This window comes from Chlamydotis macqueenii, chromosome 1 (assembly GCF_036417535.1).
Source record: "Chlamydotis macqueenii isolate bChlMac1 chromosome 1, bChlMac1.mat, whole genome shotgun sequence".
Classification (NCBI taxonomy): domain Eukaryota; kingdom Metazoa; phylum Chordata; class Aves; order Otidiformes; family Otididae; genus Chlamydotis; species Chlamydotis macqueenii.
The window spans coordinates 86,752,366-86,772,108 of record NC_141556.1 but is presented as its reverse complement, the minus strand read 5'-3'; the positions used below and the strand labels follow the sequence as shown (position 1 = coordinate 86,772,108).

Below are 19,743 nucleotides of genomic sequence, written 5' to 3'. Positions count from 1 at the left end.
CAGCCTGCAATGGATTGCAGTTCTGGAGAACGGAAGAGAGTCCCAGCTTTAGCAGACACCTGGAGGGGTTTGGTTACAGAGAACAGTCAAGAGTGGCTTACTGCTCTGCAGAACAAAGTCTATCACAACCGCTGTGCAGGAGCCTCTTTGCAGGTAGTAACCCACAGCTTGTCTCACAGCCACGGCACAGGCCGCAGACCTCCCCCAGCTCCTGTGCATAAACAGCTAACGGACAAACCTGCTGAAATGCAGTTTGGGTACCACTGGAGCCGGTACAAAAAACAAATCAGGGAAAAGAGCCCTGCCTAAGCAGAACACTCCGTTGCATTTGCCTGGGGTGAAGGAGTTGCACAGATGCTTGTGCTGTGCTTTGTTGGCTGATGGGTGTATGTGGGTGCCCTCTGAGAGCACAGAAATGCCAGATAATAATATGCAGGGCCAGGGGAGCAGAGATGGGTGCATCTCAGATTGAAGGAGGACGCAGGGACTCACAGGGTGTGCTGGTAGATGTGCAATATATTACCCTGGTGAGGCTGTGGCAGAGCTAGCCAGAGTGGCTGGCCACCTCTAACAGCTCAGGGCTCCTAAGCATAACTTCAGCAAGAGGAGTTACTATTCCTTGTGAGGCTTTTCAGAGTAGGACCGAAATGGTGAGTGAGGGTGGGATTGGGCTGCAAGGGGTAAGTCTGTATCACGAACCTGTATCTGGCCAGCACAAGAGTCTTCTTGGGCTGGGTGTCTGGAAGTTGTACTGGCAGAGCTGGGGTTGGGGGTCGTCGTGGTTTCTTGCAGGTGTGTGCACATGATTAGCAGGGTATACAACGGTAACTTGTGTCACTGCGGGGCTAGCACAACTGTGAAGAGAGCTGTTAACAGACCAGCAGAGAAGCAGCCATTTTCTCCCCGTGTGTCTGAACGACAAGGAGCAAAGCAGAAGTTAAAATACCACCAGAGCTCACCCATTTCCTCTCTCATGGCTTGCTTTTCTTCCTGTGATGTTCCTTCCCACGATGCCAAGGCTGACTGGGCAGCTGGCGGTGGCACCACATGCTGCCGGGCTCGGGGCGCTGACCTGCACCGCCGCAGAGCAAACCGCCTTCTACAAAGATGAAGGTTTTCCAATGGTGGGGGGCAAAGAATAAACAAACAAACCAACTTCAACCTCCAAGTCTTCCGCAAAGCTAAAGTCTTCTAAAAACCAAGTGGGCAGAGATGTGGCTGCTTTCAGGGGCTGCTCAGCGGGCCCGCGGGAGATGGGTCCGCACGCAGAAGTGCGGTGGGAAAGGCCGATTTAATATTGGCTCAAAGAGTCAGCCCAACCGCAGGTTTGGGGTCGATCCCAGCGTTCGGTAAAGTAAGAGTTAACGGGGTCCGGGGCGGGGGGAATCCCTTCTGCTTTGCCAGAGCGAAAGTGAAACAAACGGTCGCGCTGCTGCCGGCGGCCGGGCCCGGGCTCGGTGTCCGTGAGGATTTCAGAGCTCGGAGGAGGCCCCTGCGCTGTGGGACCGGAATGGCCGGGGCCCCGGCGCTGTGCGGGATCCTGGCGCTGTGCGGGATCCTCCTGGCCCTGCCGGCGGGTGAGTGACTGGCGGGGGGGGAGAGGGGGGAGTGGGGACGGACAGGGGGCGGGGGGCGGCTCCTCCTGCTCTCACCCCTCACCCCCCCATCCCTTCAGCGAAGGTCGGGAAAAGTAGGGTCTTCCCAAAGGGTAACGCTGTTCGCAGAGGGTGGCACAGGGCTAGAGGGGTCCTCCTTGGAGGACAACCCCAAAGTGTCAGCCAGCCCCCAGCCTCCCCGTTATTTATCCCCTGTCTCCCCGAAACTCATGCACTCTTCTTGTCTCACAGTGGAGTTTGTGCATTCAACCGCTTCTCTTCCCTCCCCAAAGGGCCGGCGAAAGCTCCCGCACCAGCGCCTCCCTTTCGCAGGGTGGATCTTGCCCTGGCCTGCTCCTACGTGGGGGCAGCTGACAGGGGCTGGCTCCATGACTTTGGCGTCTCGTCCTCCCAGCATCCCGCTACCCTCGTGCTGAGGGGTGTCAGCATCAAAGATGATGGGAACTTGGATGATGTCACCGAGTACAAAGTCCTGCAGGAAAATCCTGACAACTCTTCTCCCCTTGTCTTTGAAGCCTCGGGTGAGTGGGAGAGCTGGGGTGGGAGAGCTGCCGCTGGGGTTTTGGACACTTACCTCCATTGGGCTTCTAGAGGATTTTTCTTTTGATGAGTTTAGACAATTTTTGAACAGCCACTAAAGTTTCACACATGATTCCCTGGGTTCAGCAATTTGGACGTTAAGAAGGGAATTTTGCGAAAGATGTTGGGAAGCTCTGTTGAGGCATCTCCTTCCTATTGCTTGCCTGTCTCTTGGGAAATACTTTGTCAAAAACAACTCAGGAATTATTCCACTACGCAGTATTATTGCACTCGTAAAGAGCATTCAGATCTTTAGTCATGCGGGTGCTTTTTGGTAGTGGGAAGCATCGTGGTTAGTGGGCACAAAGCAGAGCTGTCCTGCTCAGAAGGTGAGTTGTGTGTGACTTGGCTCTCCTTATTTCACTCGTGGGTGCCATCCTGCAGTCCAGCCCCTCTTAGCCCTTGCTTTGTGCGTAACTTTGCAAGCACAGTCAAGCAAAGGTCTGAGCCTGTCCTTCGCTGTGACCTACAGTGCTTGTCTGGGAGCATGTCCTTCAGTACAAGCTTGTTGGAGGCTCTGAGACATTTTCAGAGAGGAAGCTGAAGGTCCAGCAGGATCCATTAGCATGAGTCCAAGCTCTCCTTCAAATGGTGTGGATGGACTGGGCATGGGTGAGTTCAAGCACACTACAGCCAGGCTACTGTCAGGTATTGGAGACATAGAGTTAATTTCCAGTGATGCCCGTGAAAAGCGTGTAGGTCACTAGGATGCTTACACCTATGCTTAAGCCCATGCTATGATCAAAGGCACAGATATGCTGTGTCTCTACATCCAGCCACTCCTGCCTTCCTGCCAGCCTTTCTTTCCTTACTTGGGATGCTTCAGTGTCCCCTTTGTTTCTGGATTCAAGCCCAAAAAGAATAAATATTGCAGGTCTGTACTGGGCATGTCACATACACAGCTTGCTTTCTTGAGCTAGCTAAAGGGAATCTGTTCTGTTTATTCTCCTTTCCTAACAGCTTCTTTTGCCCAGAGTGAACTCTGGGCAATCTGGCAGGAAAAAATACATCTAACAGACTGAGGGATGTAAGGCAGTCGTGACAAACCTCTCAGATTCTTTCCAGGCCTTCATCTGTTAAGCCTAGCCTGGCATTTCTGGGCTCTGACTGACCCCAAGAGCACATGATGCTCCTCCAAAATAACGTATATCATCAGCTTGCGCTTTCCCCTTTTGGATTGAGATGGCTAAATTTCTTCTTCTATCCCCACAGCCCAGTTGGTATCCATCCCACACGCAGAGTCTGTGCTGCACGCAGACTGTGATGGGGAAGAGGTGAACTGTAGGATCTCCCCATATGGCTCCCAGCGGGCTGGCGAAGGACCCTGCCCTACATCCTGGTTCCTGGCCAACCTGCGGCTCTCTGGCGGGATCAGTATCGCCCTCATGCTCAAAGGCCCCCACTGTGGCAGCTGGGAGGAGGAGAAGCAGCACAATGCAACACTGCACCCAAAGCTGAGGATTCCTATGAGCAAGGAGGGGACATTGCTGACCACAGGTGACCGGGTGGCCTGAGGGACATGAAGGGAGCCTGTTTCCCCAAGAGTCTCACGCCCCACCTCGCATCAGGACCTGAGGGCTGCCAGCATTTGGTGCTTAGGGTAAAAGGGGTCATACAGATTGCGCTCCACCCTGCTTCCTCTCAGGGTTTCCCATGCCCAAGCCCCTGAGTATGACAAGCACATTCAAGACCATGACATGTGCTCGGTGTCCACCTGTCTCCCTGCTCTGCTGGCTTGCTCTAGCTCTTCAGTCCACATGGCCCCTGGGTCATCAAATAGGGTCCCTCCTCCTCCGGGTGGGGAGTTCACTGCCAGCCCTTTTCACCTGAGGGTGCCTTCTTTAACCACATCTGTTTAACTCTTTGCTTGCCTGTTTTTCTGTTTCTAGTTGAGTGGCAATCATCATCACGCAACAATTCCCTGCGCACACATCTTGGGAGCTCAGTCACCCTCGACTGCCGCTTTGCCTTGGCTCCCAGCTCCTCGTTGTCCTCCCTGGAGTGGAGGAGGCAGCACCAAGGCAGTGGCCATCACCTTTTCCAGTACCAGGTGGGGAGCACAGGCCCAGCAGCGCAGCCAAAAGTCCATGTGGATGTGGCAGAGCTGCTGAGGAGTGGAGACGCATCGCTTAGCCTGCAAGGAGTGAGCGTGGAAGATGAAGGGACATACATCTGTTTGGTGTCCACCACACTGCACCAGACCCAGCACATCATCCATCTGCATGTGGCTGGTGAGGAAGGCAAACGTCTGGGGACAACAGAAGTCCCATGTCTCCAGGCACTGAAACTTTGCCCTGCACCCTTAACCCATTGCTCCCAACACTCATTATCACAGGCAGCTTGTCTTCTCTCCTTTGTGGATGGGGACTTTTGTACTTGGCTAACAATGTCAATTTCCTGTTTATTTCCTCCAGCACCTCCAAGAGTTCATGTGATTCCAGCAGTGGTGTCATTTGAGAGAGATGTGACAACTACTCTGACCTGCAAAATTGATGGCTATTACCCGCTGGACGTCTCAGTGAGCTGGACACAGAAAACTCCTGAGAATGGCACAGAAATCCCTCTCTCAAACGCACGTTTCTCCAGCCACCGGCAAAGCCAAGACAACACCTACAGCATCACCTCCTACCTCAGCATCAGCTCAGCCACAGCGCAGGCACCAGCCACCTACAGTTGCCATGTTTCACATGTGGCCCTGGCCCAGCCCATCTCTGTGAGCGCCCATCTTAAGGCACCAGGTAAGTGTAAGGGGCAGAGTTCTTCATCATGGCCAGACCTCCTCCCACCTCATCTACCCAACATATGGATCAAAACCTCTGAGTCACACCACATCTGCCTGTTTCTCCATGCTTTCCTTCTGGTGTCCTCTCACACGCATGAGCTCTATCCTACTCTTCCCTTTCCCTTTCACTTCCTCAGCTTGTATTTCACTTCCTGAAGCTTTTGGGGAGCAAGTATCTCGTTTCCTTCAGAGGGAAAGAGATTTCATGACTGAAAGTGGAGCAACAGAGCAAGTTTGTAGCAAGTGGGCTGGATACCACTGGACAGGCACAAGAAAACAGCCATGCCCCAAGGTGCTCAACGCCCAGCTGGACTTGATGTTCAGCTGGAGACTGATGCTGCTTGAGAACTAGAGCAAAAAATCCTTCTTCTTGGAGCTGTTGGGATTCCCACTCTCCCTGCTGATGGGAGATTGCTCCCATGTCTCCTCCTGACGTAGGAGGGAGAAGCAAGCAATTCTGCAGTTTAACAAGTTATGACACATAAGTCCAGCCAGTATAACTGGCCCTGGGTCCGTGTCACAGCTGTATATCTGACAAGAGCAGTTGCTGGGGGAGCTCGTTTAACTGTGACAACTCACCAGCAGTTCAGCTGCTCCAGCCAACCTGACATCACTGATCCTCCTCTTCCTCTGCAGAGCAAACGAGATCAGAAGGACTGGTGGGGGGTTTCATCGCTACCATCATTTTCATCATTGTCCTCTTCATTGTGCTCAGGAGAAGAGCAGGTAGGAGTTTAAAATGCTGAAATACTTCCCTCATGGGGGAATTGGAGAGCGAGGGGGAGTCTTCCTCTCCCCTGCACCCCTACTCAAAAGAGATGGACATGAGGAAGTCCCAGAATTCTGGAGGCAGAGGTGAAGAGCAGATGAGCTGCGCACTCATTTTTAGTGGAAGACGGCACGGGGAGATGTTTTGCATCGCTTTGGTCTCCCTGAATCTTACTTCTTTTTTTTTTCTCTCTCCTTTTCAGCTAAACCAAAGTCTGAGCAACTTCTAAGGGCTTCAGAATAGAAGGAACCTTTGTGTCACCCACCTGCACTCCTTTGCCTCCTGTCTCTTGACACATCCTGCTCAGGAGAGCCAGCCCTGTCCAAATACTAACAGAGTTATCAGTCAGTATGGGAGGGGTACAGCTGCCCTTGGTGGAGGGGCTGAGTGACTGATGAGAGGTGGACTCACAGAAAACCATGTCTTCATCTTGGGAGGGCAACACCGATAGCCTAAACCCTTTGCTGGGGTGCTACATTAGGTGCAACATGAATACATTTTTAGAAATGCCTCTTTTCCAGTTTCAGGGAAAATTAAATTGTATATAGGTGAGTGTTTGTATGACTGTATATACATGTGTGTATATACAGATATATATGTGTGTGTGTACATGTTGTAAGTAGGTATGCAGCATTTACAGATGTATGTAGGTGTGTATCTGTAGATGTATATAGTTACATTTGGCTAATGCCAATGAGGCAGATGTTTAAGTAAGAAATTTATGTATGTATGTGTTTTAACTGTGAAGTTGGGCAAGTATGTAGGCAAAATTGTTACTTCCAAATGGTAAATCCTCAAACAGAGGAAGTTATGGGTTAAACTGATAGCAAATCAAGCAATCAGAAAAATATGACTCTCCAGGAGAAAGCTACAATAAAATTTTAATAGATATTTCACTGCTAGAAGTTTACAAGGTGGAGAAGATCTGTGGTTCTGTAGCAGAGAAAAAAGGAACACAATTAAAAGCCTTTCCTGCCTAACAGGGAATTTGGAGGTAAGACTTAGAAATCTTGTATATAACCAACAGGGGAAAAAAAGCAGAAGGAAGATATGTATGGAAAGGAGGTATATGGCACACAATAAAAGTGAGAATTTATGAAGCATACAAGGTGATAAGGAGTGTTCAAAATAATCTGGAAAAACTGGATTGCTGCAAGTGCCAACGGCACTTGGAAGGAGTTTTTTTCAAAATGTGTTGGAAACCAAGAAATGCTAGCAACGGCCGAGGCTCTTACCAGGCGGATATAAGTAAAATTTGATAGAAAAGATTTTTGATGGAGGCTTTTTGATATAGAGAAGATAGTTTTTTGTATACAGAAAGAAACAGAATTGTGTATTCGGGACTCCATGAGGATGGTAAGCAACATCCTAATCTATTTGCGTACTAAGGAAGGTTTTTAACAGCATCTATTAAGCATAAGTATTTTCAGATCAGGAGCCGGGATAATTTGCATCTCAGAATCATAAAAGGTTTGGCTTAGGAGGCACCTGGCCCAGTGGAGTCAGGTATTTAAAAATCCTAGCATACTAGAGAAATCCCACTATCTTGGAAGAGTGCGTTATGCCAGTATTCACAGAGAGTGAGATGTCACCAACAACTGTTAGATGGCTCCACAATAATAATAATAGGTAAGAGAGTGTGAAGTCATTACAAGTAAGCTAACAAAGTCTTCAACAATGAAAGTAACATTAATGATTTAGTATGTTTTAAGAAACAAAAAAAAAGTTGTGAGAAACAAACCTGACTTCATTCTTGGATGAAATAATATATTTGGCTGATACAAATACTGGTGCAGATTTAACAAACCGAGAAATTTGTAAATTCTGAAGAACCAATAATATGGCATGTGTATATCATAATTTGCATTATATGGATTAATTACTAGCTAACAGACAAATGGCAAAAATTCATTGTCCTAAAAGAAGCAGGAGTCACTGCTGACAATGTATGCCTCTGCTGCTTAATATTTGCATCAGGAGATACAATTGTAAAAGATGTTGTTGATAAAATTTGCAAATGGTAAGATCAGTCACTAAAGTGGAGGGAGTCCTTCAGATCAACACAAGTCACCTGGCCAGCTGAACATACCCAAACCAGATAAGATGCTCAGTAACACCAGTGGAATCTCCTCAAGTACGGACCACTACGCTGTCTCAATGCTGTTGATCCATCAATATCTGTCAGTTGAGTGACCTGTGGGAACACACAAGAGTGACCATGGGCAGAATTTAAGTGCTGCTAGAAGCAGTCTTTCTTGTATTGTTTCCTCTTCATCTTTGATGCGTTACCAATAAATAAGTATTTTTAGTTCCAATGGTTGTCTTCTATCTGTGCACCTCCTACACTGCTCTATGGAGTCCAGCCCACTGTGTGGCTCCATGGCCACTGAACAGGTGGGCTGAGCCCCGCGCAGAGGGAGAAACCACCTGGGATTTGGGAAGGGGAGCTCCAAGGGACTCTTGGTGTCAATACCAGACTCCTTGCTCCCAGAGGCTGCTACTGTAGAGCAAGGCTCATGGAAGCTTTTTTTACTGCTTGCTATATTCAAAGACACCCCTAGATAATAGGTGGGTGTGTGATAGCTGGCTCCTCTGCATCCAGGCAGGAAGGACAAGCTGCTGAGAGCAGGAACCTCATTGGTGACCACTGGAGAAGTCACTGTCATCTGTGACTGACAACACTGAGTTGGAAGCCCAGCAAAGTTGGAAGCTGCAATACCCGTTGGCAGTGCAGGCACCCACATGTTTTTTTAGTATGTTGAAGGCTTGGAGGTGGTCCAGAGCAAAATTACAGGACCAATTACAAAGGGAAGAAAATGCCTTACAGGGGGAACTTTGAGACATTACTCTGGTCTTACTAAACCAGTATCTCTCAATTACACCACAGAAAATACAGAGTGCTGGTGGCACCATATCCTGCAGAGAAAGGCACAGTGAGGAAAAACAGCTGCAAGTTATATTTAGGTATGTTCAGAGTAGAATAAGACATGATATACTCAACGATGAGGATGGTTGTCCTAGCCATCTGTCAATCAACATGGTAGACTATCTCTCAAGGTCTTCAGATAAAGGCCATGTTACTTTTTTCAAGGTGTCCTTTAATTTTTTTTTTTTTAAGTTAATAGTATCCTTTGAAAGAGACGCTGGGTAAAATTCCAAGGCCTGTCTTACACATGAAGTGAGAGCTGGTGGCTGCTGTGCCTTTTTGGCCCATAAGCCAACATAAAGAAAAAAAAAAAGAGAGAGAGAAATGCAAGAAGTGTGTTAGGAGGGGCTGTATTCCTCATAAGGAAAAATATACCATGGCACTTGATTTTATTCAACTACCTGCTCTTTGATGGTCCCTACTAGAGTTGCTATGAGGACTCCACAAATATTGTGTGCCTGAAGGTCTCAAGCTGAATTTAAACCACAAAACCAAGTAAAACATATAAGCTAAAGTAGAAAAAGAAATACTTACTGATAAATAAAGTGACATTGTGTTTAACAACAATGTTCCTTACATTTTAAATATAAAACACTTATTACAGAAAATACCACTAAGAGACTGAAAGTTCATCAAAGATAAGCTTGATTGTATTACAAAGACATATATAAATAATATTACACATTCTGCATCTCTGCGAGAGAGCCACGCTGCCTTCCAAGGTCGAATGTGCCGTGGCCAAGTGCCACATGGCATCAATGCCTAGCCACGTGAATTGAGAAGCAGCAAGAATCTGGTTATCATCTGATTGCTGCTAGTCAGACCAAACTGTTATAAGGTATACTGTGCTTCTACAAATAAATATTAAACATAGGTGTTTTAAACAAGTTCCTTAGGATAATTATTTGATATAAGACATGAAATTTGATACGGATTTTTTCAACCTGCAAAACATAAGATTAAGCTATTTGCATTTGTGTCAACACAAGATCACTTAGAAGCTGTGGCTGTGTTGTGTTGTGAGTATGGACAAGCGAAAACTTCTGATGAGGTATTGAAAGAGCAGTCATGGCAAACAACAAAGCCAAGCTCAAGATTATCTTTTCCACACAGGTTCACTTTGTTTGGTTATGCCTCTGCTCATTCAGTTTAAGCTAGCAAATAGATTCAGCAGTGTAACTACATTGGTTTAGATGCACTTTATGAACAGAGCTGAAGCTTAGCTGGTATGTGCCTCAAAGAGAACGTGCATTAAATAAAAGAGACAGTGAAGTGCCTAATGCACTTCAGAGCTAAAATCCCTTTCCCATAGTCCACCAGGAAACCGATTTCCACACTGATCATAGAAAAGATAGCAAAGTTTCCCACATCTCCCCCACCTTGGCCAATGAACTGCATGGAATCAGTGCAACCCGTTTGGTAGGGGTGGGCCAGGACAAAGCATCAGGGTCAGCATTCATGCTCTCCTACTGTGTATTTTTTCCAGATCAGAAGCTTGAAGCAGCAAGTTCTGTTGCAAGAGCTTGGTATCACAGTCCTCTGTTGGATCAGCACAGCGGGCAGCAAGTGGTTGACACATGTACACTGTAAGATGACTCCCATGTGGCTGCAGCTTCTTGAAAGCCCATGGACATCAGGTAGTTCTTCTCAATAGCTAGGTACCTCTTTTCATAGAGAAGGTCATCTCACAGCTATACAATGGCTGCTTCTCCTCCTTAGCACTGCCTGCAGGGACACTGCCCTTGGGCTTCTCTCTGTGAAGAGTACGGAATGCTGAGGAAAGACACATCTTCACTAGCACTATGCATTTGCTTTTCTTAGTAACAGCAATCTTCTGCATTAATCACTTTCTCTGGCCTATCCTTCATCTGGACTTCACTGACAGAAGCAATGACAATGGGTAATGAATCTCCCGTAATACTCCACACTCTCCCTCTCTCTCTCTCTCAAAAAAAAAAAAAAAAAAAAAGAGGAAAATAAAAAAAAAAAAAGGGGAAAATGTTTGGGCTTTTCTTCTCCCAAAGCCTCCAGCTCTGTTACAACCACACCTTAATTTGTGTCCCAGACAAAAGCATGGGGCACATGCTTCCCTCCACAGCGTATGTGTGACTGACTAAATCAGCCCAGCTCCCACCTGCTCCAAAAACATGCTTCTCCTTCCAGGTCAGATAAAAATTAAATTTCTCCCAGAACACAGAATAGTGGGTTCCCATGTATCTCATTCAATGAACGATGAGCAGATGCTGAAAAATGGCAGATGCCCCCTTGGGATTAAAAGTTATCTGAGAAGCTCAAAAAGCACGTCTGGAGTGCAGAGGGCTGATTTCAGCCCCCAGGACCAGCAGTAGTTGCCAGTAGTTCCTGGTGAGGAGAGACAGCAGAGGAATGAGAAGCATTTCCACCCATGTCCCCAGGTAGATGCAACGGTTGCAGCATTGGGAGCTCTTTCTCTCATACTCTGCCCCTACAAGCCCTGAATCAGGAGAGGAAAAAGGAGAAGGCCACCACCAGCAATTTAATTTCTGGTGCTGACACAAACACATCCCTCTGTCACTGCTGCTGTCCCCTTCACCAACATCTGGGTCAAAGTGCCTGGACCACAATACCTGTTATATCCTACAGCAAGAGCCAACAACTCTGCAGGTCCCAGCTGGCTCCAATGCTACCAGGCAGCATTCATCCCAGCGTGCATCCAAATCCTCAGGAGATGGACAATAGCACATATCTCCCTTAGGCTGGCAGATTACAGTACGGATTTCACAGCCCACTGGGAACACAAGCATTACAGAGTGGCGTGCCAGGCTCAGGCCTTCTTCTGGTTCCTCCAGATCCCCTTATAACTCTACTTACCACTCATCTTTTTATTCATGCTATCTTCATCTAAGTCCAAACAAGTCCCAGAACCTCTGCCCCTGGCCAAACTGGCCACCTGCAGCTCCAGGAGGAGGATGTTTGATTGTAGGGGTGTTTCTGGTGATTGCACAGCCTATTTCTATTCCCTTCTGCTGTTACAACTCTCTGCAGAGGATCACAGGGCACTATCCACCACCTGCACTCTCAGATGCCTTCAGGAAGCAGTGCTGTGCTCTGTGACTCCTCTGAAGTTTCTGGTTTATGTTATCACTTTATCCTCTCCCCCTCTTCACTCATTCCTCACCACAAGCATTTCATTTCTCCTTTTTTTTTTCTCTTCCTCCAGCCTCCTCCTCTCTCCTTCTCACAGAGAGCTCAAGATGAACAGAGCAAACATATCATACTTCTCATTAATACACCTCCAGTCTTCAAACATTTTCAGGTCAGGGACTTCCTGACCAGATGTGGTTTCTGTGGTTTATTCATCCACTGCAGACCTCATTTCCATGAAGCTGTCCATTCTCCCCTTGAGCCCATGTGAAGTCCCTAAAAACTGACACATTTACCACTTTCCCCTCCTCAGGTACAACAGTGGCAGTAGCATGTGCTACACACTGCTTGGAGCAGGTCAGCTATTTTATTCTTGAGTTCCTTCAAGACTCTTGGACAAATGCCATTGCTTCCAGCAAGTTGTTACTGTTCGCTTTGTCAGTGTGTTGAACAGCCTTTTCCGCTTCAGTTTCAGACATGTTCATTGGCGAACCCCACCCTGCTGAAGAATGGGTTCTGCCACCATGATCTCGTCATTTAACACAGATGCAGAGATTCCTGCAATGGCCTTATCTTCCCCGTGCAATCCTCTAATAGCTTGGTCACCAGTTTGCCCTTCAGAACATCTGGCAAGTTTCTGATATATTTCAAGAAAGGTCTAATGTTAGTTTTGGTTACTTTTGATAGTTGTTCCTGGAAGCTTTGTTTGACCTGACTTATGTCCTTCTACAGACAACATGCCAAAGTTTATATCCTCTACTTTTCCCATTGTAGACAACTTCAGCTTTTTTTTGATAGATGCTTTTTGTGACTTCCCTCACCCCACTGAACAATTGTTTCTGTATCCCACATGAAAGGTGTTCATCCCATTTTTCATGAGCATGCCCAGTTAGTAAGGCAAACAGTGACAGAGAGTGAATTCAGGCAACGAAAATGAAAATATAAAAGGGGTGGCACTTTTGGACAGATGGAAGAAAACAGTTGTAGTAAGTGTTGGTATAGGCCACCAATGCTGGGCAACAGGTCAAAACGACAAAGGCTACCAAAGCAGAATGGGAAGAAGAGAAGTGGCTGGAAAACAAGAAGAGGTAGAGGGCAAGACATAAGCAGTAGTGAAGACATCAGGTGGGAAAATAGGATATGACCCTGAGCCTTGGGATGTCACATCAAGAAGGGGAATGAGAGGTAAGAGAGAACAGCAACATTGCCCCAACAGGTACAGTTGATGTGGTGATGTAGTATTATAAGAAGAGGCAGCAGAAAGGGGCTAAGGATGACAATGAAGAGGAGTGGCACAGGATTGTATTGGACAATAACATTGACATGCAATGGGTCAAAGCAACAACTGCCAGTGAAGCAGGGCAGCAGTGGATAACACTGACAGACAGCCGAGGAGAGGTTCAGATAGGCTGGACCAACGATGATAAGGTGCAGCAAAGGAAGGGAAAATGACTGCAAAAGCAAGAAAGGCAATACGTCATTGTTTTAAGAGTTTGTGGACTAACTTCAGCCTCCTGTGCTGCAAGCTGTCTGGCATGAGTCATCTGGGAGATATATAGCTTGCCAGCACATATTTCAGTGTCACTAGGCAATGCAGGCATTCCCACCACAACCAGGCGCAGTTCGTGGGGAAGGAGGGCACAGTTTTCTTCTCTTTCTGAGTTCATTCAGTACTGTTCTTTCCATTCAGCCCCCTCTCCTTCCCCTGTTTTCAATAGTATTATTTACCATTTTATTTTCCCCTTTTTCACATACTTGTGAAGTCATGGGTTTGCCTAGTATTGATTTCTTTATGAATTGCTTTTTTTCCTCTCCTTTTATACTTTTGTATATACCAAAATCATTGTCACAGACCTGCCCTCCCATTAAATACCATCAACATCTTATTAAGTCCTTAGCCTGAAAAATCAGTTGCCTCAGCTGATAAATATGTGCAGCCTCATACCAGGAGGTATGCTGCAAGTACTTTGAGATTCTTTACAGTCAGGAGATTTGGAAGGCAAAAGGCCTTCACTCTGTGAAGTGGACCATTTTTCAAGCTACAGGGGAAGATTCCTTCTCTAAAAAATAACACAGCAATCCTATGTGTCTTACTTGAGGAAAAACCCTTCCTGATGCCAAAATCTACCTGGGAGTATAAACTTCCTGATATGTGAGAGGTATCTGAAACAGCTGCAGTCCTGATATAGAGTTAAAAGAAGTTACAGAATGCAACACTGACTATAATGAAGAAATCTCACTCTTCTCAGTATCACTAGAAGTGGTCACGTGGCTTGACTGAGATGCTTGTTTTGTTGGCCAACCTCCTCTGCTTAAAAGAAAGGATGAAAAGAAAAAAGAAAAAAAAATTGATATATGAATCCAGACATTCCAGGCTCTACAGGGGATAAACCTCAGATTACTTCATTATAAAAACCAAGACAAGGCCAAAAGGTATCCTATCACCTAATCCTTAACTTGAATTTATTAAGCTTGAAAAAAAAATTAGGTTCTTTGCCTCATGGACCATTCCAGAGCTTCACATCACTGCTAGCCTGAGATATTGTGAGGGAAGACATAAAACCTCTCAAGCAGAGGAATGAATTGAATGCATCTGAACAATTAAAAAGGAGATGGGAAAGGGAGGTGATGCCTTCTGGTCTGCCTTTGAGAAGGGTGTGGTGGGAAGCATTCCCTAAAGCCATTTAGCTATGAAACTCAGCCTTACACACAAAAGGAATGGGATTTATAGATTAACTTCTCTTGTTAAAGGCTTAATTCACTGTGGGTTCTCTTTTTGAGGGCGTCACTTCTAGCTTATATTCCAGAGGAGCAGAGGATCACCATCACCAGAGCAGAGCTGAGGGGTAGAAGCAACATGAAACCACTGAGGTGGGAGTGACTGAGGGGGTCACCTGGAGAATTACATGAGGTAGCGTCAAAAATGGAGGTACACATAAACTAGGTTGTCCTAACATCAGCTCTAGTAAAGCTCTAGCATCTGTGTCTATCAAGCAAACGCCCATTGTGCTGTGCTGGGTGCTACGTTGGGCCCAGAGGGTGACCAGGCCCAACCCTGCAATCTCTGTCAGCCAGGGAGCAGCAGGTGTCGGAAAACTGGTCTGAGGTGGCTGCATCTGCCTCAAATTTCCAGGAACACGCAGGAGAGATCATGAAAGGGGTGGGGACACAGGCCTGGGGAGTCAGGTGGTTGTGATAATAGTTATATTGTTAGGGCTGGAATGAGGAAATTAAAGATTTCAGCTGGGGAGAATGGGCAGGGGATGACATGAAACAACTCAAGGAGGGTCCATCTTGATCTCCCCACTTATTAATTGCCCCTCGGGACAAAGCAGCCAGAGAAATCACTGGGTTTGACATCCAGTCCTATAGCTTTTCTCTCTGCTCTTTCAGCCTGGACTGCACACCCAGCTTCCAGACGAGCGTTAGTCTTAGCTTTGCTATGCCAGTGGGTGGGAATTTTCATCTGGCCATTTCCACAGTTGATTCTACCGCAATAGGATCGGTATCTGAGGAGGTCGATCTGTCTGAGTGATCCTGGGTTTCGGGAATATGCAGCAGAGGTGGAGCCTGAAGGCCCATTTTCAACACTCTGTGATGTTCTCATGGAGGACAGGTCACTAGTAGTGAAGGTGGCAGCTGACTTGGACACAAAGCAGTATGGCTAACGTACCATGGGGTCTGGGCTGCTGGGCTGCTTTGGCACCCAAACTGATTCAGGAGGTAATAACCCTCATCCTGCAATACAGACAACAGATGGGAGACAGCTACGTTTTTCAGGAGCTAATTCAGATTTTCCAGCTGAGGCAAAGCACTGAGTAGCCACTATCCAGGCTTTCCACTGGGCTTCATGCTGCATTGCAGTGTGCAAACAGCAATGAAAGAAGATCCATACAAGTCTTTTGCGGTCCACTCATGTTAATTTCATTCTCCTGGGAAGACAGACCAAGTTCCCTCCACACAGTTTCCAGCAGGATTTGCTTAGTCCTACAACACTGTTTTCAGGAGTTCTACCCTATCCTCTCCCACCTTTGGAGAGATGGGGATAACACATGCTGCTTCAGTTTTCAGACAGGGTTTCCTTTTAGCATCACCAGAACAGCTCTCTGCAGCCATTCTGCTCCTACATGGTAAATATTAAGAAATACATCAAAAAGCAGCCTCCTTGAGGCACAAAGCTGTGGGAGTGTGTACATGGACATGCTCTTGCTGCTGTGGTATCACTGGCTGTTTGGGACAGACACTTCTGCTGCCTGGCAGGTTACATCAGCAGCAAGAGAGAAGGCGTTCAGCAGCCCATTAGATCGTTTTGCAAATCCCTGATGGCTTTTTAATAACGATCCTCTTTAGAGATCACCACCTTTGCCTCAAGGGCATCCTGGGTAAATAACTCCCCACTGTACAGCAGTACAAAGTGTGGCCTCATGTCTGCCCATCTTTATCAGCTGCTAGGCTGGTGTTTCTTTGGCCAAACGCTTCAGTCAAACTTACAGCACCATCTGTGCTGCTATTCCTTGACAGTTTGGGCTGCTAGTTTTAATGCAGAAAAATATAATCAGCTGTAGCTAATCCTGAAATAATCCTGAAATAATCACTGGCTTCTACCTTGCAGCAGAAGGAAATACAATTGCATAGATGGATATACAAAAGCACAAAACTGGTCGACGTTCTTTCAATTAGTTCAAGAGCGTGTATAATTTGTTACATTTGGAATCCAGATCAGAAGGGGAAAGACCTGTCTTTTTTTCCCACCACAGTAGCAGTGTGTGGAAAAAAAAAGTTTGTTCTATTTTAAAATGTTTTGTGCATTACAGATCATTATCACATTCCTACCTGGGTAAATAATAGACATAGCTGGTAAGGAAACATTTCAAATTTGATGCCATAAAAAATGATTCATGTTTACTCAAAGGTTGCTCAGTAGCAATAAAAAGCAATCATGCATTCAGCTTGTGAAGATATAACATGCAGAAGCACTGCCCAGAACAACAGGACGCTTCTCATTTCAAAAGAGAAGGACCTAAGGACAAGCATCTGAAGGAAAAGGATCTTTTCAGTATAAAGCTCCTTGGATTCAAAATGTTGTTGGAGGTGAAGTAAATACTACGAATCAAAACTTCCAAAAAGGATTTGAAGCCCCTGATGGAAGATCTTTCATTGTAACGCAAGACTCAGGATTTCAGAAGACAATTTATCCCAGAATTGCTGAGCCTGAATGGCAGTGGGGGAAATAACCATCAGTGCCAAAACCAGTTCCATCAGGTTTGGCTCACCTTGATAGGTCAATACATTGAATAAATATCCAGACACTTGTGGATGGGCAAAATGCTCAGAAGACTGTTGCGGTGAGGGAAGTTTGAGACAAGAGTGCATCTAATCACCGAAATTACCAACAGGAGTCGCTTTGGCAAACTACACTAATAAATCCATGTCACTATCTGCTGTCACAGTGAAGGGTGCCTGAGGAAAACGGTGCCATTTATGCCTTGCAATCTCATCCAGAGATTGGATGCGTTCATCTACGCATTGGGAAAAAAATAGAACAAAAGCTGGGAAGAGGTAAATAATAATAATTAAAAAAACTGAAGAGTTAGCCAATTCTGATGTTCTGCAAATGGAGATTCAGTTTGGCATCTGAGAAGGCAACAGGAGATTTGTTGTTTGCATTGTTTCTAAAGCATTTGGGGAATCAAGTGGTAATTTTGTTTGTAAAAATGTTAAAAATAAATTTCTTTTCTTTGTGAGCTGGCAATCAATCTGCAGCTCCTCTATGGGACCACAGGAAGGTAAGGACTTTTACAAAGCCACGGCCAACGTGTGGTATTCACATGACTGGAAGTCACTTCAGGGCTGATACGTGCTCTGAGGTGTGCCACAGTGGCAGATAACGTATGGCAGCCTGAGCAGCTCACCGGTGTGAGAAAGAGGAAACGGGGAATTGCTTAGGTCATGGCTGACACGGTAGCTGGAAATGGTGAAAGAACCAGCAAGTGGTTTTTAATTCTTTAGGAAAAAAAAACCCACAACATATGGAAAAAGTCATCTGAAAAATAAAACAAACATGTATCTAGATGTGCATATAGAGACACATATATATGTGATGTACATCATTTACACACATGTAAAAATAAAACAGACAATACATCCACCCACATTCTAATTATCTGCTATTCTTGTCCAAACTGGCAAAGGCCAAAAGTACTCCCAAACAACATGGTGATGGAAAATGTCAGCCATGACAAAATGCTGAGAAATTTGCTTTAGACTGTCATTTGGATACAGCCAAGCAGTCCAGATGTTTGAGGTTTTAATTATTCCTCAAGTCAAAAGATACAAAAAAATGTACATTACCTTTGTCTCACACCTAGCAAAAAGGACTGTGTTTCTGAACTCTTTTGCAAAGATGAGTTGAAGACAGTTTTAAATGTTTTTAAATACAGCAGAAATCAGAAAATGCCTAACTCCCAGCACACTCAGACTCAGCTATAGTTGCTTTGGGGGTGCCAGTATCTTAAGTTAGTATAAAGTGGGCATTTTCAGGGGCAAAATCTTTTTTGTCATTCCAGTAAGACAGAGGCACAATTCCAGTAAGAGAGAGGTGTTTATGGAGGATGGTCCGTTAGTGTAACTGAGTAATTTCAGGAAATTACAATAATGTAAGTCAAACAAGGTATAAACACGCTCTCTGTGAAGCAACTGGGTTGTAGCTCCATAGGTTACACCTGCAATTGTCGACGGTGCGTTTAGCACCTCTGCGTATGTTCACAGAGTCTGAGGCACAGGCTGCAGGGCTGGTTCAAAAGGCTGATGTGCATCCTCAGGGGTTCTCCAGGTCTATCTGAGTGCATAAAACACGCAAAGGGCATCAGTAAAAAGAGCTCACATCCCTCTGCTAAACGGCATCTCCCTCCGCTAAATGGCAACCTGATCTAGTGGAAGATGTCCCTGCTCCTTGCGGGGGGGTTGGACTAGATGACCTTTAAAGGTCCCTTCCAACCCAAACCATTCTATGATTCCGTGATTTCCTACAGCACTGCCCGAGACGGGAAGTGGAGCTGCATGGACTGTCGCTCCCGCCCAGGAGAGCATTTCTAATGCTCTGAGGAAGCTGCTGTGTAATAGGCATTTGATACAAAATCAGTTCATTCCCCTCATCCTTCCTGCTTTTTGCAACTCATCTTTGGTGACAGTTCAGAAGAAATTGCTTGAGATACAATTAAGTCTAGAACTCCAGAAGAAACAACACTTTTGCTTCGCATTGCTTTTTGTCACAGGACAGAGGTCAGGGAAAGCTCTAAGTGGTGGTTGTAGGTTGGTCACAAGCAGCCATCACAAGGCCATTCCTGGCACACTGTCACTCAACTGCTGACCTCAAAAGTGTACTCCTTGCCATTTTCAAGCATGATATTTTGCAATATGAAGAGGTAAAAGTGGCTGTGTACTTTGAGTCACTAACCAAACCCCTGCCAGCTCCAATAAGGATCGAAATTCAGTGAAAGATGACTCTGAACAAGGACTGATTTGAAGGAGGTTCTCATAAAGGAAAGAAAGAGGTGAGAACCTCAGACAGAGCTAGTTTGGGAGAAAATTGTTTGGAGAAAGGATCGGGAAAGAGGTTCCATTCATCTAACGGCGGGGGGGTGGTAGGGACTCCTGGCCACATTTGGGCTCGGGTGTGCATGTCTGTGCTCTGAGGAAATACCGCAAGGCTTTGGGTAATGACGGGAGGCCTTAATTTCCCGGGCGCAGATGCGTGAAACACATTCCGGCTCACGGTTGGGCCAGGTAGTTCTGGATAGGAAAGATCTCTTTAGTTAATGAACCAGCACAGTCAAGGCTACCTCATGCGTATCGCCCAGTCGCCACCAGCCTGCCCTGCCCCAGCCCCATCCCCCTTACAAACCTCACCCCAAACTGTCCATCCACCTCGGCTTTGCCCTTGAAAAGG

At 46.2% G+C, this 19,743-nt stretch overlaps 2 protein-coding genes across 7 annotated transcripts in view; one reads left to right on the top strand and one right to left on the bottom strand.

Moving 5' to 3' along the window:
* VAMP1 (vesicle associated membrane protein 1) overlaps positions 1–19,743 on the bottom strand; it is a 47,721-nt gene that overhangs the window by 7,068 nt on the left and 20,910 nt on the right. For 3 of the 5 annotated variants that reach the window (XR_015260307.1, XR_015260306.1, XR_015260308.1), the window contains exons 5-6: positions 7,836–7,940; positions 960–1,191 (exon numbers count right to left, since the gene is read on the bottom strand). Coding sequence is in view for 1 of the 5 variants with exons in the window: in XM_086760461.1 (XP_086616587.1) it covers positions 7,918–7,940 (23 nt within the window). In the remaining 4 variants the exon portion in view is untranslated. Of the gene's footprint in view, positions 1–959; positions 1,192–6,609; positions 7,941–19,743 lie in introns of those variants that run through there. The other 2 variants (XR_015260311.1, XM_086760461.1) reach the window with 1 other exon arrangement.
* TAPBPL (TAP binding protein like) lies at positions 1,203–8,061 on the top strand. 2 transcript variants are annotated; one of them, XM_086760217.1, is made up of 7 exons: positions 1,203–1,577; positions 1,889–2,137; positions 3,408–3,692; positions 4,085–4,426; positions 4,610–4,933; positions 5,614–5,703; positions 5,949–8,061. In XM_086760217.1, exons 1-7 carry the CDS (start codon positions 1,511–1,513, stop codon positions 5,987–5,989), a joined length of 1,398 nt encoding a protein of 465 aa, XP_086616343.1. In that variant the 5' UTR covers positions 1,203–1,510; the 3' UTR covers positions 5,990–8,061. The 2 variants fall into 2 exon arrangements, with proteins under 2 accessions (XP_086616343.1, XP_086616353.1); XM_086760227.1 differs by lacking the exon at positions 1,889–2,137.

What these genes read in the sequence shown, in the direction of transcription:
- TAPBPL (XM_086760217.1), top strand. Translation starts at nt 1,511, where the DNA reads ATGGCCGGGGCCCCGGCGCTGTGCGGGATCCTGGCGCTGTGCGGGATC. An exon ending in GGGGACATTGCTGACCACAG is followed by an intron (nt 3,693 to 4,084) that starts GTGACCGGGTGG and finishes TTCTGTTTCTAG; the next exon opens with TTGAGTGGCAATCATCATCA. An exon ending in CATCCATCTGCATGTGGCTG is followed by an intron (nt 4,427 to 4,609) that starts GTGAGGAAGGCA and finishes TATTTCCTCCAG; the next exon opens with CACCTCCAAGAGTTCATGTG.